Source organism: Molossus molossus, unplaced genomic scaffold, assembly GCF_014108415.1.
Source record: "Molossus molossus isolate mMolMol1 unplaced genomic scaffold, mMolMol1.p scaffold_m16_p_14, whole genome shotgun sequence".
Taxonomy (NCBI): domain Eukaryota; kingdom Metazoa; phylum Chordata; class Mammalia; order Chiroptera; family Molossidae; genus Molossus; species Molossus molossus.
Genome location: NW_023425349.1, coordinates 4,983,829 through 5,001,431, shown reverse-complemented (window position 1 = coordinate 5,001,431; position 17,603 = coordinate 4,983,829). Strand labels below are relative to the sequence as shown.

Sequence of the window (17,603 nt, the reverse complement as noted above, 5' to 3'; positions counted from 1 at the left end):
GGCCCTCTGACGTGGTTTTCCCTTTCTCTCAGCACCTATCCTCCAAGGAGCTCAGGGTGCTTCCCAAACATTGCTGCTAAAGTGAACGGAAACCCTCACAGCACCCCTGTAAGGTAGGTGACCTGCTTTCTTTGTGCGTGTGGGTCTCAGTCAGGACTAGGGTCGAGGTTACCCGGCCACTGCCAGGCCATCGTGCTTGCCGGGGTGGGGGCTGGGCAGTGAAGAGACAGGCAGCGGGATGGGTGGGAGGTGGGCCCGGTGCGGAGGGGACGTGTGGCCCGCGCTAGAACAAGGCCTCTTTCACTCTCCACAGTGGTCCTCCGGCCTTTCTGACCCAGGGCTGGGGCAGCACCTACCAGGCGTGGCAGCAGCCCACACAGCAAGTCCCAAGTAAGTTTCTCCAGGAGACGGTGGGCCTAAAATGCTCTCCTGCCCCCTCTGCCAGCAGGCTCAGGATGCCCCTGGGGCAGCGGCACGCTTCTGCGTGGGTCGCACTGCCTCCAGCTGGGCAGGGACACAGGCTGGCTCTCTCCTGGCCCACCTTCTCAGACCTTTCTTTCTCAGGCTCTGTCGAGGGGCATGGCTGGCTGCCCGGCTCCTCCTGCTACAGCTCTGCTCCCGCCCCTGCACTCTCCTGGGCAGTCTGCTCGCCGTGCCCTTCCCACGCCCCTGCTGTGGCCAGAGGGTGGCCCTCCCTTGCTTTCCAGCACCATCCTAGAAAGGGGCTCTTTCTGTCTCCTGAACTTTTCAGAAAGCACATGTAAGAGAATTATCTATGCTGAGTGGCGTCTCCGAGAAAACTGCCGTAGAAGGAAGTTCTTGCGGGAATCAAACCCGTTCCCCACTCTCCAGCCCCGCTGGCTGCTGGAGTCATTCTTGAGCGTCGCTGCGGGTGGAGCCCCTCTGGCGCAGCCTGCTCAAGCAGGACAAACCCGACCCTCTCGAGGGCCCGTCGTCTGTGTCCGGAAGGCGGGCTTCAGCGCGTCCTCCCTGCACGCCAGGCCGCAGGACCAGGGTCACAGCTTTGCTCATGGGGCCCAAGCCCGGGGTTTGGGGTGCTACCTCTTTCCCCTTGAGCAGAGTGCTGCCCAGGACCCTGGTCAAGGTCACAGTTAGATGCCACCCGTGGAGTCTGGAGGCCAGTGCTGTGCAGCTGCAGGCACGTCCCCCCCCCCGCTCTGGGCTCCAGTCTCTTGTCTGTGAAATGAAGGGTTTGGATTCGATTTCTAAAGTAACGCGAACTCTAAACTTGCATGGTTGTATTCTTTCCCTTCAGCAGTATTTTCTTATAAATGTATGAAACATACAGAATATTTTAGAGAGCTTCACCATGGACACCCACGCACCCTGGAGTCTGCCATTCCCTTTCACTGGTCTCACTCAATCCCGGGGGCTGGTCACGTTGTTTCCTCCTGCTCCGACAGTTGGAGGGCGACCCTAAGTTGTGACGTGACCCAGGGCAGGTTCACATTTGTCCTGTTGTCCAGGACAGGGCCTGGACCTGGGGAGTCTGTCTTTACACTGAACCCAAGGGAATCGTCCTCCCTGAGGGGACCCTGAGCCTGGGGCATGGCTCTGCAGAGGCCCGGCCTGCTGCTTGTCCACGGCCCAGGCGGCCAGGAGCCGGCAGGAGGGGCGTTGGGACGAGGGGGAAGACACGGAAATGCCTGGCTTCTCGCCTCTGCTCACCAGCCTTCATCTTGTATCGAGCTTAGTTGGTTTACTCGGGACTTAGGAGCTGAGAATTGGTTTCGGTCGGTGGAACCTTGTTGGAGAGAAAAACTGCTGCCTGCCCCTCCCCAGCCAGGGGGAGTTCGTGCTGCTCCGTTCCTGCCCCTGCCCTCCCCAGCCAGGCCTTCTGCTCCGTGTGCTGGTCTGAGCCCTTCCTGCCCTGGTGGGGTGCAGGGGAGAGGCGCTTCTCCCTCTCCTGTCCTCCCATCTCGTTCCTGTCCCCCACCCACACCCAGGGTGTCCTGGTCCCACGCCCCTCTTCGGTCTTCGTGTCCATGGCGGGAGACCGTGGCTGTGCAGCTTGTCTGCTGGCGTGTGCTTCGTGCTGCTTCAGATTGGTCCCCACTGAAGAAAGGTCAGGGAAGGGGCCTTAGGTGGACACGCAGCCAGCCTGGCCTCGGCAGAAAGCAAGGGCCCGACTTGCCACTCCGTTGTCTTTTGGTGTGCGGGACGGTGCTCCAACCAGCTGAGCCACCCAGCCAGGGCTTGCTGTGTTGTCTTAACGCTCATTATGCACCCGGGCAGGCGGAGGCTACTCTGCCCCTGCCCGTCTTCACTGCCCAGGCCGCGTAGAGAAGGCACCGGCTTACCCGGAAGAGGAGGGCAGGAGCAAGACCACATCCTCTCCCCTGCCCCCGCCCCAAAGGCAGAAGGCTGGGTGGTGTCAGGTGTGTTGTGGCCAGCAGCCCCTTCCCTTGTGCTCAGTCTCTGGACAGTTTCCCGAGTGTTTGCTACAGTTCTGCTTGTGCAGTGGTGAAGCCATCAGTCTTTGAATGGAAGGCTCTGGTAAAAAGTGTGCTCAGCGCCATTTGAAGGCCCTTCCAGGAAGCTTAGGTGACAGGCAGTCTGGCCCTGGGCTCTGCTCCCCGCAGCTCCCGTCCCTGTCTGGGGGGGTGGAGGCTGTTCCCGGTAGTCGCCCTTGAGGGGCAGCAGTCTGCCCAGCCCCAGCCTTGTGGGATCTTAGTTGCGCACGCACACCCCAGGCCTGGGTGGAGGCCCTCTTGGGTGTTGACATATCTCCTCCACAGCCATCTGCTGCCACCTTCTTCCCAGGCCACAGAGCGGCGTGTGGCCCAGGGGCAAGCGAGCAAGCGCAGAGCAGGGCCTCGAGCCGGCCGGGCTGGGGGCCAGGCGGTGAGGAAGCCCGGGGCCTCACTGCTTTTGTGTTCTCCGCACAGGCCAGCAGAGCCAGCCGCAGAGCAGCCAGCCCGACTACGGCAAGGCCTGGGAGGACTATTACAAAAAACAGAGTGAGTGCAATGGCCTTCCTAACAAGCAGGTCCCCAGCCAGAGTCCCGTGTCTGTAGGCTTCACTGTCCATGGCTCCCTGTCACCTTTTTTTCTGTAACACTGTCCCTGTTGTCCCTCTGTGCGTCTGTCAGAGGCGGCGTGGTGTAGCCATTTGCCTTCCCCTCCTCCCCCAGTTTCTCCCCTTCTCAACTCCAAAGGGCGTGGCATCCAACTGAGGGACCAGGGACAGCTGTCCTAGGCCCCTTTAGAACTGCATGGCCAGGGTGCAGACTAGCTGTGTCGCTCCCTGACCGTCTTGTCGCTGTCATTGGCCATGTCAGAGCAGGTGAAGAGAAGAGAGATGGTGGACTCAGGAAGGGCGCCGCAGCTGGGTGGGCGGTGAGATGTTTGCTTTTCTTAAGTAAGCTCGTTTTCTTAAGGAACTAAACCAGTCTTTTTTAAAAGAGGAGGAAAAAACTAACAACAGCAACCAAAAAAACCCCAGGCAGTCATTTGCAATTAGTACTGAACCCTCTGCATATATTCTGAAGCTGCTGAACCAGGCGTGGAGGCGTCATGGGAAGAGGTGTCACATGGCTCGAGTCTGAAGGATGTTATTTGCTGGTTGGAGGAACTCACGTCAAAGCGTCTAACAGTCACCCTGGTGTTGGAAAGTCATCACTGGGGTAGCGGGCAGGGAGGTCATTATCGCCTGGAGCATCTACCTGGTAAAAGTCCAGGTGTCCAGTCTTCCCCAGACCTCCTAAATCCAAACTCCCAGACATGCATGGGCCTGTCTGCAGCCCACCGTGGGCTTGGATACTCTGGGGTGCACGCATGCACCCCTCCTCCCTCTCCCTGGGAGCTGACGGTCAGGCAGACCAGTGCAGACAAGGTGATTCTGAAAGGACAGCACGGGAGGCTCGCGGGGCGGGGCGGGGCGGCCGCGAAGACTAACTGGATTCTTTGCAGCCGGCACACAGGCCCCGCCGCACCGACGTCCGGAGGGAGAGCAGTGGGCACTTGCTCCCGATGCCTGCGTCTGGGGAAGGGAGTCTCCACGCGGCCTTCACGCCTGCTCAGTGCGTCCTGCTCCTGACCCGCCTGTTTCCCTCTGTCCATCAGGTCATGCTGCCAGCGCCGCTCCTCAGGCCAGCTCCCCACCGGACTACACTATGGCCTGGGCCGAATATTACAGACAGCAGGTCGCTTTCTACGGGCAGACGTTAGGGCAGGCTCAGGCCCACAGCCAGGTGTGTAGCCAGCGCCAGCACTGCTGAGACTCCCGCCCACCCGGCCTGCAGCCCCTTCTCCCAGCTCTGCGCCTGCTCCCGGGCAAGAGCGCCAGCTGTGCAGGGACAGCGCGGGCCACAGCGCTGCTCAGGGCCCAGCGGCAGCCGCCCCGCCGCCCCCCCCCCCTCTGCCCCCGAGAGAGCACGTTTGGGCCGAGTTGGAGAGGAATTGATAGGGCAGCCCCTCCAAGAAAGTGCCCGACCTTCCCTCCGATCCAGGCCCCAGACCCCCCAGACCGGCTCTCAGTTTCTGCCTCTGGGCTGTCGTTCCTCCAGCTGTGAATGGGAGCGCCAAGCTTAGATGACTGGCCAGCTTGGCGCTGTGAGTAGGGGCCATGGAGCTCACACCCCACAACTGTTCTTAAAGAAGGTGGTGTGGCCAGGCTGTCACCCCTGCCCTCAGTCTGCAGGAAAGGGTGGCGGGAGCAGGGCCAGTCCACACCCTTGGAAGGCTGGGCCGGGCAAAGTGCCAGATCTTCGTCCTGCACAGAAACCTGGAGGGTTCTGGCCAGTCATAGGCCAAAAACGGATTTCTTATTAACATAGGGAAGAGGGCCAAATGCTCCCGGAGGGCGTATTTCAGATGACCTGAGGCCAGGCAGAGCCCCGTGGACAGCATGTCGGTTACCAGAGGCCCTGGACCTAAAGTTAATTGGCCATCTCACTACCAAGTTGCCCCTTTGTGCCTGGGCGCAGTAGAAACAGGTGTTCTGGCTGGCCGATGACCGAGAGGTTTCTCGAGCTCACTCCTCTGTCCCTGTCCTAGGTAGGCCCTATGGAAAGGGATGCTCAGGACCTCCTGTTCAGGAGAGCTTTGGTCTAGGCGGAGCCCTGGTGGGGAGGCTGCGGGAAGGCGCTGAGACATCGCCTGGTTTGTGTGTGTCAGCACCTCCTGTAGAGCCAGAGGGGAGAGGGTGACCTGTCACCTCCAACTGGCAAGCCCTTGAGAGTTTGCTCCCACAGGCTGACTTCTCTCCCCCTTCCTTCCACAGGAACAGTAGAACAGTGACCTGCGGCCCCCTCCCCAAAATCATTGTGAGCGGAAACCTATTTGTAACAGAGGTTTTTAGATTTGCAAACCTTTTGATGAAGAACCTTTGTTTTGTTCTGTGAAACACTATATTTAGATTAACAGAATTTTTCTAAAAATTGGGAACTTAGTTACTAAAAATTGCTGATAATTTTTTGTTTCATCATTTTTATTTGTTATTTCAAATGTGGAAGCTCTGGGATTCTTTTTGGAGCAATATCTGCAAATTCAGGCACCAGAATGTGCCTCATAGCAGTGACATTTCAACTGGTGTGTTTTTTGTTTTGTTGTTTTTTGCGTGTCTTTTTATTTACAGTTGTTTCTGTTGCAACAGAACGTGGCTTGGAAGTCTTAGGTGGTATGTAACAAATTATTTTTAAATTTTTTAAACAGTATTTAAATGTTCTTAAATGTATAAATTCATTAAATGTTTTACTTCTAATTTCTTGTATCTTGGCTGTCTGGTTTTATTGCATTTTTTAAAAAACTGAACTATTATGTATTGTAATTAATTATGTGAATTCTGAATTGAGACAGAGAATTGTATTGTTGTCCAACAGGGCTCGGGAGGGGCGTTTTATAGGGTTTGTATAATTTCTAGAGTTCTAAAGGGTAATATAAAAATGTGCTCATGTGTTTAGCATACGTCTTTTTAATGTCTCAGTACCAGTTGCAATTGTGTATCTAAGACCTCCAAGCTTGTTTTAAAAACAAAACAAAAATCCTCTCTATTCTCAGAAATATAAATACTGTTATTTTTAATATTAAAAAGAAATTCGATATAACTTTTAACAAACACTATGGAACATTAAACCACATAAAAATGTAGTCACTATTTTTTAATTCTGAGGTGTTCTTTGCTTTGTCTTTTAAATATTTTTTAATATTTGTCAAATTAACTAGATGAATAAATAAATCTAGTATTAACCACAATATGAATTAAATAATTTTGATTTAATAAAAGGGATAAAACTATGATTTTCAGTGTTTACTGTAGTGTGTCTTGTACAGATAACATGTATTTTTAAAGGAAAGAAAAACGGAATTAAAGCTATTTTTTCTTGCATTTTTAATTGACCTGGGGGACATTCCGTTTGAAATGTACTGAAGTTACAGTTTCTGGTTTTTTCTCCTTATTTTCCTTATAATGCTTGAAATATCTAACTATTAAAAAAGGCAGTTGGAGAATGTTATGCATGTCGTTTTTAAAAAAGTGTTCTTTTTATTTGACTGACAATTCATTTTACACTCTATATAATAAAATTTCCACAAGACATCTTGTGGGTGAAATATTTGGAGTCTGTTTGCGTTCCATTCGCTGCCCCGAGTTCAGAAGCAGGGGATCTTAGCTGATCACCCGACTTGGTGCCCAGCCTGCGTTTCTAGCTACTTCGTTAAGCTCATTTTATTTTAATGGTTTTGTAAAATTTGAGGGTTTAACTTGAGAGCTCGGTTACCTTCAGCCCCTCCCTCTTTCTTACCTGTCACATCTAAGAATCTCTTGATGTGGGTGTGACATGGAGAAGTCGATAAGTTTACTCCGGCAGAGGCGCTGTCATCGTAAGTGGAGCTGGAAGATTCATTTAAGGGAGTCACGATAAAGAGGCTGTGATCAGCTCTGCAAAGGATAAGCACACTTTCCCGTAACTGAGTCAGCACCGCTCCCCTCACCCCTCTGCACGCCTCCCCAACACCCGCCCAAGAACCCGGGACTGCTTCAGCAGCACATGCACTAAAACTGGAACGATCGAGAACATTAGCGTGGCCCTGTGCAAGGAGGACACGAAAATTCGTGAAGCGTTCCATATTTTTAAAAAGAGAAATTAGGACCAAACCGCTCTTGGCCTGGTGCATTGGCTGCTGCCTTCCCCAGTGGCCTGGTTCCCGCTTCTCTGGCTGCAGCTGCCTGCGACGCCGCTCCCTCCCTGCCCCCACCCTCAGCCTGTGGCTGTGTCCTGGGTGGCGTTTGCTCTCAGCCCCGTGCCTGCTGTGGGACACTGGGTTGCTGGGAGAGCTGGAAAGTGCCAGCAAAGGTGCTCATTTTGTTTTGTTGATTTCAAGAAGGAAATAAAAAGGGGGTATCCTTACCCATGGGTTTAAATTCTGGAGGGTCCCATGGTTTCAGGACACATTGTGACAGTGTGGGCCCTGGACTAGAAGGATATGGAGGAATAAAGATCAGCCTTCAACTCCTTTCCCCTCCTTCCTTTCCTGTTGATGGAAGCAACTGGCTTTGCACCAGCGCTCTCTAATATTTGAACACGCCCTGCCTCTGCAAGCATGCGTCATCCCTTCATTTAGATGCGTTCGTGTGGATCCTCCTTATGGCTTATGCTCATGTGTGTGTTTCCAATTCTGGTCCCTTTTCTCTACCCCAAGCTCTAAGAGGAGGGGGAAAAAGCATCTGTGGCTCCTTTAGGCCAAAAAGGGGTGTGGAGATGAGCCCATCTGCAGCCATTCTGATGCCTGTGAGAGCCGGAAGACAAAAGGGAGATAGGGCATCTTTAACTACACCTCTAGAGAATCGAGTTTGACGTTGAGAAATTGAATAGTAAAAGCCACTTGAAAAGAAGGAGGGGGTTGAGCAAGAGGAGGGCATAAACGCTGATGATGGGGATGGGAATTAGGGAGAGGGCATTACAGAGAAGACTTCCTTCTAATTCATCTTCCAAGCTCTGTGCCAAAACAGCATTTGGCATGGTTCACAGGGAGTGATTGTGTGATAATGAACCCTAAGGTGTCCCTTAATTGAAGACTGAGCATTGCGGTTTGTGCCAAGAGTCATAAATGGTGCAGGCTTGCGGGAGGATGCATTTTCTTAAATGTATCGGTAAGTACAGATTAGCGCTTGTCCCCAGTGAAATGCCCATACTATAAATTATGGAAATCTCTCTCTCTGATGCAACCTTTTATTGGGGCGGGGGGAGGCGGGGTGTAATACAGCAGGAGGCAGGAGGGGAAAGTTTGCAAGCATATGAAATTTGGCCTCTCATTAACATGGCGCCCACGGAAGATGGTTTTCATCAGCAGTCTGGTGTCCTGGAAGGCTAAAGTGCTTGAAATGTACCAAGTTCAGCGATTGTGTTCCATTAGGAAAGCTGCATGGTCATCACTGAAAGGACAGTCTGCGTGTTTGGGCCGGCAGGGGGTGGGGCAGGTGCCCAGTCTGTCTTCAGAGTTCTTGCCCCACCTCCCACTCTGCACCACACATGCACACTTGGTCTCTGCCAGCTGCCCAGGTTCACTATTCATGGACCCAGCCTGGGCTGTTTCCAACCCACCCAAGAGTTCGGGCCAGGGGTGGGGAATTCTCCAGCCAGCGTGCCTCCATCAGTACCTCTGGACTATCATGAGGTAGGAGGCACGGTCTTTCAGTGTCCCTCTCAAATGGTGACCATGATGGCCTACAGCCCCACAGTAGGGTTGGCTGAGGCACAGATGGCACATTGCAGGGCCTGGTCCAAGAGGCCGTTGGGACGCCATGGACTCCGCTTCTAGCTGGCTACAACAGCAGTTTCCTGGGCCCCACTTCTGGTCCACTAGGGCCCAGCTGGAGTTTTTTAAGATGGACTAATGCAAATGGTCCTGATAGACTCTTAGAGATTAATGGCCAGAAAGTGGCTTGACACTCAATTCCGCAGGGGGTGCTGGCCCTGGGTCTGCATCTTGTGTGGGGTGGAAAGGGAAGTGAAAATGAACCATTGGAACAATGGGAATCCTTGCTGGCCTCTGTCCTGAGGGACTCTTAGAAGCATCTACCAAGGGAGTTCTGGCCCTTTCCAGACAACTTGGAAGGAGGTCTCCACACCTCAGGAGGTAGACAAGACTATTCCCACTTTACAAATGAGGATTTAGACTCAGAAACTAAGTGTGTAGAACCAGTTTTGTGCCAAGTTCTATGTTACATTTCATCCGGGCTTCAATCGAGTGCATAATGGTTGCCCACAGGGAGCTCACGGTCAAGTATGGGACACTGCAGTCACCACCCACTGGAGTAGTTGATAGGACGGAGACAGGCCCTAAAAATTTAGTGTCACATGCCAAGCATGGGCCAGGCCGTATAAGTGCGTTATAGTCGATAATTTTTTTTAATGGAGAAATTATAGTTTATTTATACAATGACCAACAGTGCAGAGGAAAAAAAAGGACTACCATCAAATGCTACAACATGGATGAATCACACAAACAAAATGTTGAGCTGAAGAAGCCAGAGTACATACTGTATGACTCAAATTATATAACAGTGACAGCAGTTACCTTGGACTGTGGTGCTTGGGAAAGAACATGAGTGAAGCTTCTGGGCAATCATATTATTCTATATCTTGGTCTGAGGGGAGTCACATGAGTGTATTTGCTTTGAGAAAATTTACTGATCTATATACTTATGTGTGCATTTTCCCGTACATATATAAATGCTATAAATATACTTCAATGTAATGTTTAGTTTTTAAAACTGATGACCTATATAGGTTTCTCTTGCAAATGTGATCCATAGGTCTGACAATCATGTGGGGTGCTTGCCAAAAGGTGCAGATTCCTAGACTTCAACCCAAACTTACTGAATCAAATTGTCTGGGAGAGGGGTACAGGATTCCACATATAAGCAAGCTCCCTGGATAATTCTTATGTTGGCTAAGGTTTGAAAGCCATGCTTGTGAAAAATACTTAACATCAGGAAAATAGTGGTTAAGAGTGGACTCTGGAGCTAAAATGCCTGGGTTCGAATGCAGCCTCTGCCATTTAATAGCAGGGTGAGCCAGGGAAGGTATTCCAGCTCGGGGCCTCAGTTTCCTCAAGTGTAAAATGAGAAGAATAACAGTATTCATCTCAGATGGTAGTTGTGGGGACTAAATGAGTGAATATATATAAAGTACTTAGAATAAATAGTGCCTGGCACACAGTAAGCACTAGATACATGTTTTAAAAAAAGAGAGAGAGAGAGAAGCAAATAAACAGGATACATATATAGTATAATTCTACTTTTGAAAGAATACATAGAGATGAATTTATATATAAACATACACATGCAAATAACTGGAAAGAAACAAATCAGAGTGTTAACAGTATTATCTCTGCATTATGTGATTATTGTTAGTTGTTTTTTTTTTTAATCCTCACCCAAGGACATTTTTTTTTTTTACATTTATCTTCAGATAGAGCGGGAGGGAGAGAGGGCAGAAGAGAGAGAGAGAAACATCGATGCGAGAGAGACACATCGACTGGTCACCACCCACACCACCCCAACCAGGGCCAGGGACAAACTGCAACCAAGGTACATGCCCTTCCTTAGCGGGAACCGAACCTGGGTCTCCCCGGTCCATGGGCTGACACTCTAACCGCTGAGCCAAACTGGCCAGGGCTGATTATTGTTAGTTTTTATTTTATTTTCCTTTATCATCTAATTTCCTATAATGAAAAACCGACTTTGTTCGAAAATGTTTTAGAAAGTTAGTAACTTAAGATTTGCTTAATTTATGATGCCCACATTTCTTAAGGTCCTCTAACATTACAGACAGAAGACACCATACCATAGGGGAAATACCCTTTAGAGCAAGTTGCACGTTGTACATTTATTAATGTGGAAGAAAGTGAGGCAGCCTCTGCTAGATAGCTCAGCTACTGCTATGGGAACAAATGCAGAGAGGGACCAAGACCACATGGGAGCAGGTATACTTCTGGACAACTTCCCTGTTTCCAGTTGTCAAGAAGGAGATACCTTCCCATGGAGACTCGTTACTACTGTGGGAGTCCACAGGCTCTCCCTGAATTTTCCACACTGGAATCAGTCCATCTATAGCTTCTGGAAGCAAACACACGTCTAGGTATGTGAAGTCAACAGAGGTAATGAAGACGACAAAGCCAACCCATGGCACTAATATCACTGAGAAAAACATGGACTTCAACTAGTGATTAGCTATACAATACTTGTATTTTCTTTTTCTGACCTCTACTCTCCTTTCCTTCTCCTGTTCTTATCTTTTTAGTCTTCTTCCTTTAAGTCCTAGGCTTTAAGCTTGAATGGATGTGGCTGGCTCTCAAAATATCCTTGGGTCCTGTTTGTTAGAGGCTCTGCTCTTGACGTTGGCTCCCATGTGAGGAGAACTGCTAACCTGGAACTTCTGTTCAACCCTCTTAGGTTCCAACATTTTTTAAAAATGATTTTTAATTGTGTTCTTTCTGCTTTAGGGAGAGAGAGAGATAGAAACATCAATGAGAAATATCCATCAGCTGCCTCCTGCACGCCCCCTACTGGGGATGGAGCTGGCAACCCAGGCACATGCCCTGACCAGGAATGGAACTGGGACCTCTCAGTTCATGGGAGGACGCTCAATCCACTGAGCCACGCCGCCGGGCGGTCCCTCCACTTTTTAAACACAAATCTTGAGTTATGCCAACTCCTAAGCCAGCCCACTTCACCAAACCTTAGTGTACACATACTTCTGAGTACCTACTGATAAAATACTCCTACCACATATTGCGAAAGCAGCAGCATCAGTTGACAAATTTCAAAAGGACTTCAAGTGAAAAAGCAAACAATAAAGATGGTAGCAACAGTGGTAAAGGTGGCTGGACAGTCACCGAACAGAGAGCAGTGCCGGTAAGCACGGCAGGCAGCATCTCATCAACAAACCTGTGCGCTGGAGCATCACAGAAAGTATAACCCCGGGTTTCCACTGAACGTGTGGATCACTTGTGTCTAAAATCTTTCCTCCAGGGCCCTGAACATCACATGTCTGTTAGGCTCCCAAATGCTTGCTGCGTTCCATTAAGTCTTTTCATTGCTAATACCCATTTTCTTTGGGCGTCTTCCTCTGCCAGGGAATCAGCAGCAGCGGAGGCAGTGACGAATGTCGACGATCCAGGTTGCGTCCTTCACTTCCGCCACGTGGCCCCCAGGACCGGAAATCCGGCTGCCCCGAGTCACGTGCCCAGCCACCATACCCGCGCTGGTGGCGCCTGCGCCCCGGAGGCGAGGTGCTCGGCGGCGCTGCCCCTCTGGCGTGGTTTTCATCCTGGGAGGACCGTGGGCGGGGTGTGAGGGCAGCTGGACGAGACACCGGCCTCCCGAGGGAAGACGGCCCGTGAGGCCCAGAGCCCAGAGCCAGGGCGCGGGCTGCGAGCGTCGTGCGAGAGGACGTCTGCCGAAGGTGACGACTTACCTGGGCCCTGTCCGTCGTTCTCCGGCCTGCAAACCCCTGGGCCCTGTCCGTCGTTCTCCGTCCTCTGTGCCTGCCAACCCGCCTGCTCACCGACCCTGGGCCCTGTCCGTCCTTCTCCGTCCTCCGTGCCTGCCAACCCGCCTGCTCACCGACCCTGGGCCCTGTCCGTCCTTCTCCGGCCTGCAGACCCGCCTGCTCACCGACCCTGGGCCCTGTCCGTCCTTCTCCGTCCTCCGTGCCTGCCAACCCGCCTGCTCACCGACCCTGGGCCCTGTCCGTCCTTCTCCGGCCTGCAGACCCGCCTGCTCACCGGCCCTGGGCCCTGTCCGTCCTTCTCCGGCCTGCAGACCCGCCTGCTCACCGGCCCTGGGCCCTGTCTGTCCTTCTCCGGCCTGCAGACCCGCCTGCTCACCGACCCTGGGCCCTGTCCGTCCTTCTCAGGCCTGCAGACCCGCCTGCTCACCGACCCTGGGCCCTGTCCGTCCTTCTCCGGCCTGCCGACCCGCCTGCTCACCGGCCCTGGGCCCTGTCTGTCCTTCTCCGGCCTGCAGACCCGCCTGCTCACCGACCCTGGGCCCTGTCCGTCCTTCTCAGGCCTGCAAACCCGCCTGCTCACCGAAACGTACGTACAACCCTGCGGTCGGTGCTCCCCACCCTGGTGCGGACACTCAAAGCAAGAAAATCGAGTTGCCCGAGCTCCGCCTTCTCGCTCCAGCTCTTGCGTAAGGAGTGTCCCCGTGCCCGGAGCCAGGCCTTTGCATGTGTGTGCTTTCTGTTGGCGACGTCGCTGTTGCAGCCGGCGCCAGCAGAGTGCCATCTGGTGTCCCCTAAGCACGACGAGGCTGTGACTGGCCTTCCAGAGAAAATACACGTGTCAAATAAGCTTTGTTCAGACGTGAGGCATCGAGCCCGTTGGCCTTGAAGTCAATGTTAACGAATGGACAACATATTAAATAAGCTGTCTTTGAATAAGCACACATAAAGCAAGGTTATGTACTGATCGGTTGGTGACAGTGTGCCCATAGGCTCAAAGGAACCTAACCCTGTATTTCCCCTAGGAGCATGAGGGTCTCAGTATTTGCTGATTCAGGTTCACAGGGGCTTTGTAGAGCAAAACTACCACAAATAACAAGAATCGACTGTGTCTTACTTTCCTCTGATGGCCCACTACTCTTGAGACCTTTTTTTTTTTTTATTGTTTTCTTTATTGATTTAGAGAGAGAGAGAGGGAGGGAGGGAGGAGAGAGAGAAACATCGATGAGAGAGAACATCAACTCAACTGGCTGCTCCTGCATACCCCCGACTGGGGATCTGGCCCACAACCTGGGCACGTGCCCTGACCGGGAATCAAACTGGCGACCTCTTGGTGCCTGGGTCAGCGCTCAACCACTGAGCCAAACTGGCCGGGTTCTTGAGACTCATTTTAGATTTGAACAGGTACCTGCCAGAGTCATACCATAGCTCTGTAGGTAACAGAGCTGGGGCTCAGACCTCAGTCTGACTGCAAAACCTGCCCACTTTTCTGGTGGAGGGGACACCTAACTTGATTCTAGAGGGACCTAACGGGTTCAGCCCACCAGGGCAGCAGAGTGGAAGGTATAAATGTGTGAACACTCAAGCTTGGGTTTGAGTCCTGTCTCCATCACTCAACAGCTGTGTGACCTAGGGCTGTTACTTAATGCTTTGTGCCTCCATTTCCTTATCTGCAGAATAGGGATAACTACCTGCCTGACCATAGGGCTGAGGTAGGATTCAATGAGATGCACATAAAGCACTTGAGCCCTGGCTGTGTGGCTCATTTGGTTGGATATCGTCCCATGCACCAAATAGTGGCTGGTTTGATCCCCTGTAGGGCACATGCCTGGGTTTCGGGTCCAATCCCCTGTTGGGGTGCGTTCAAGAGGCAGCCAATTGATGTTTCGCTCTCATGTCGATGTTTCTCTCCCTCTCTAAAAATTAAAACAAAATAAAATAAAGCACTTGATGCCTGGCTCCCAATCAACACTCAGAAAATGGCAGCTTATAGTAATAACTGAGTTCAGGGCTTCTGCCTGCTTTGGTGGCTTTTTCTGCTTCATTATGAACACAAGGACAGACTGCGTGAACTGAAAAAAATGTCAGCCTCAGCACTGACCCTCTAGATTGTCCTGGGCTCTCCTGGGCCCCCAGGATACCATGGCCCCAGTTCCAGCTTGTCAGTCCCCTGAAGTCATGGCAACCAGGCTATTAGTAAAGCACAGTCCTGAGGGGCAGGTGAGGCAACTCTGGGAGAAGCCAACACACACACACAGACACGTGGGGAACGACTGGCCAGTGGTTGGGTGGATTGGCACTGCAGGATTCTAGCCCACATGATGACATTTAAGGAAATCCTATTGAAAAGGAGTCTGTGATCCTTTGGGTCTCTTCTCATATCAGATTCTCTAATCTCAGCTCCCGTCCCTGAGTAGGGACCTGGGCCTCCCGACTGTCCAGCCATCATTTACTGCAGCCACTCTGTCAAGTTCGCACTAACCCCAAAAATCCACATACCTTTCCGTCACTGGGGTGCTCTCAGCTGCAGCTCTTTGTTTAAGAAAAGGATGACAATAAGGATTGGATGGTGACAGGATTGGGATAACAATTTTGTTCTTGGGATTGAGGTCATCCCCTTAGGTCACCTGAGTGTATATGTGGAAAGGTGCTTCCCCAGTCTTGTCTTTTCTTGAGTCAAGGGGAGAGAACAGTCACTTGGGGAGTCCTGAGGCCTGGCTTCTGTTCCCTACTTGGACGCTGACTTGAACAGGTCACATCTCTTCATGTCAGTATCTCCTCCTTGAGAAATGGACCATATCAGTGGTTTCCAAACTGTGTTAGGCTGGGGTTAAGGTTCCACAGTTGTTTGATTAAAATTCCAGTAAAATACAGTAAATGTTTTTAAACATATTAATTATAATTTTTAAAAATCTCACCCGAGGATACTTTTTTCCATTTGTATCTTCAGATAGAGTAGGAGGGAGAGAGAAACATCAAACCTGTGACCCTTTGGTCTACGGGCTGATGCTCTGCCGCCAAACCAAACCAGCCAGCGCTTAATTGTAATTTTAAAAAACACCATGCACTCAAGTTTGCTCTATGTTGCCTTTCTCTTTTTCAATCTGCTTGTCTGTCTTTGTGCCAATACAACACTGTTTCACTTACTGTACCTTTAGAATAAGTCCTTCAGCTCTGTTGTTCTTCTAGATTGACATGGTTCTTCTCAACCCTTCGCATTTTCCATATAAATTGTAGAATCAGTTTATCAATTCCCTATTTCCGACAAAAATGTTTATAAATCTGGGATTTTTAGCCCTGGCCGGTTTGGCTCAGCAGTTAGAGCGTCGGCCTGCAGTCTGGAGAGACCCAGGTTCGGTTCCCGCTAAGGGCATGTACCTTGGTTGCAGTTTGTCCCTGGCCCTGGTTGGGTCATGTGGGTGGCAGCCACTCGATGTGTCCCTTTCACATCGATGTTTCTCTCTCTCTCTCTCTCTCTCTCTCTTCCTCTCTCTCCCTCCCACTCTTTCTGAAAAACAACAACAACAACAACAAAAAGGAAAAATGTCCTCAGGTGAGGATTAAAAAATAATAATAATAAATGCCACCTATATCTGTTTCCTTTTATTTTCTGCAGTCTGAATATGTTATGTCTAGGTGTGGTATTTTTTGTGTGTTTATTTCTTAAATGTTTTCATGATTTTTTTAGAGAGAGAGGAAGGGAGAGATAGATAGAAACATCGATGTAAGAGAGAAACATCGATCAGCTGCCTCCTGCACGCTCCCCACCGGGGATCAAGCCCGAAACCTGGACATGTGGCCTGACCAGGAATTGAACCTGGACCTCTCAGTTCATGGGACAGTGCTCAGTCCGCTGAGCCACACTGGCTGGACTGTGTGTTTATTTTTTATTGTTGTTTGTTTTGTTCCGGGGGGCGGGGGGACTTTTAAAAATCATTATTCTTTATCCTGCTTGGTGTTCTCTGAGATTCCTGGGTCTGTGATTTGCTGCCTTTCGTTAATTTTTTTTTTTTTTTTTTTTATCCTCACCCGAGGACATTTTTCCATTTTTTGTTCAGATAGAGCGGGAGGGAGAGAGAGGAAGAGAGAGAGAGAGAAACACCCATGTGAAGGGACACATCGAGTGGCTGCCACCCGCACAACCAACCAGGGCCGGGGACAAACTGCAACCGAGGTACGTGCCCTTAGCGGAAACCGAACCTGGGTCTCTCTGTACCGCAGGCCGACGCTCCAAACGCTGAGCCAAACCGGCCAGGGCATCGTTAATTTTTTAATGTTCTCAACCATTAGTATTTCAAATATTTCTCTTTCTTTCTCTTTCCTTCTTCTTCTTCTTTTTTCTTTTTGTTGTTGTTGTTAATCCTCACCCAAGGACCTTTTTTCCATTGTTTTTTAGAGAGAGTGGAAAGGAGGGAGGGAGGGGGAGATAGAGAAAGAAACATTGATATGAGAGAGACACATCAGTTGGTTCCTCCTGCACGTGTCCCAGTCAGGATGGGCGATCGAACCTGCAACCCAGGTACGTGCTCTTGACCAGAAATTGAACCTGCAACACTTTGAGCCATGGGCTACGCTATAACCACTGAGCAACACTGGCCAGGGCTGTACTTCAAATATTTCTTTTGCTCTGTCTCGCTTTCTTCTCATTCTGGTATTCTGATTACACTTATGTCACACCTTTGACACTGTCCCACAGTTATTGGTTACCCTGTTGTTTCTTTCATTCTTTTTTCTCTTCGCACTTCAGTTTGGGACATTTTCATTAACATATCCTCAGGCTCACTTATTCTTTCCTCAGCTGTGTCTGGTCTATTGATCACCCCATCACTTCTGTTACAGTGTTTTTGATTTCTAGCTTTTCCCTGGATTCTTTCTTAGAGTTTCCATCTCTCTGCTTACATTACCTATCTGTTCTTGCATGTTGCCCCTCTTTCACTTAGAGTCTTTAACATATTAATCATAGTTATTTTAAATTCCCTGTCTGATAATTCCAGCATTGATGCATTTTTTTAGTCTAGCTCTGATTATTGCTTTATGTCTTCAGATTGTTTTTTTATCTTCCTTTTAGCATACCTTGATGTTTTAGTTGAAATGGAAGTGCGTTGTATCAGGAACTATGGTAAATTA

The 17,603-nt window shown here is 50.5% G+C and overlaps 1 protein-coding gene and 1 pseudogene across 4 annotated transcripts in view; both read left to right on the top strand.

Moving 5' to 3' along the window:
* FUBP3 (far upstream element binding protein 3) overlaps window positions 1-6,126 on the top strand; it is a 51,823-nt gene extending 45,697 nt beyond the window's left edge. For 3 of the 4 annotated variants that reach the window (XM_036261311.1, XM_036261313.1, XM_036261310.1), the window contains 5 exons: window positions 33-113; window positions 314-390; window positions 2,910-2,981; window positions 4,087-4,214; window positions 5,246-6,126. In XM_036261311.1, the coding sequence (XP_036117204.1) occupies window positions 33-113; window positions 314-390; window positions 2,910-2,981; window positions 4,087-4,214; window positions 5,246-5,254 (367 nt within the window). In that variant the 3' untranslated portion in view covers window positions 5,255-6,126. The remainder of the gene's footprint in view (window positions 1-32; window positions 114-313; window positions 391-2,909; window positions 2,982-4,086; window positions 4,215-5,245) is intronic. The other variant, XM_036261312.1, reaches the window with a different exon arrangement.
* An 869-nt stretch (window positions 6,127-6,995) lies between these two features.
* LOC118630322 lies at window positions 6,996-7,095 on the top strand (annotated as a pseudogene).
* Window positions 7,096-17,603: the final 10,508 nt, after the last annotated feature.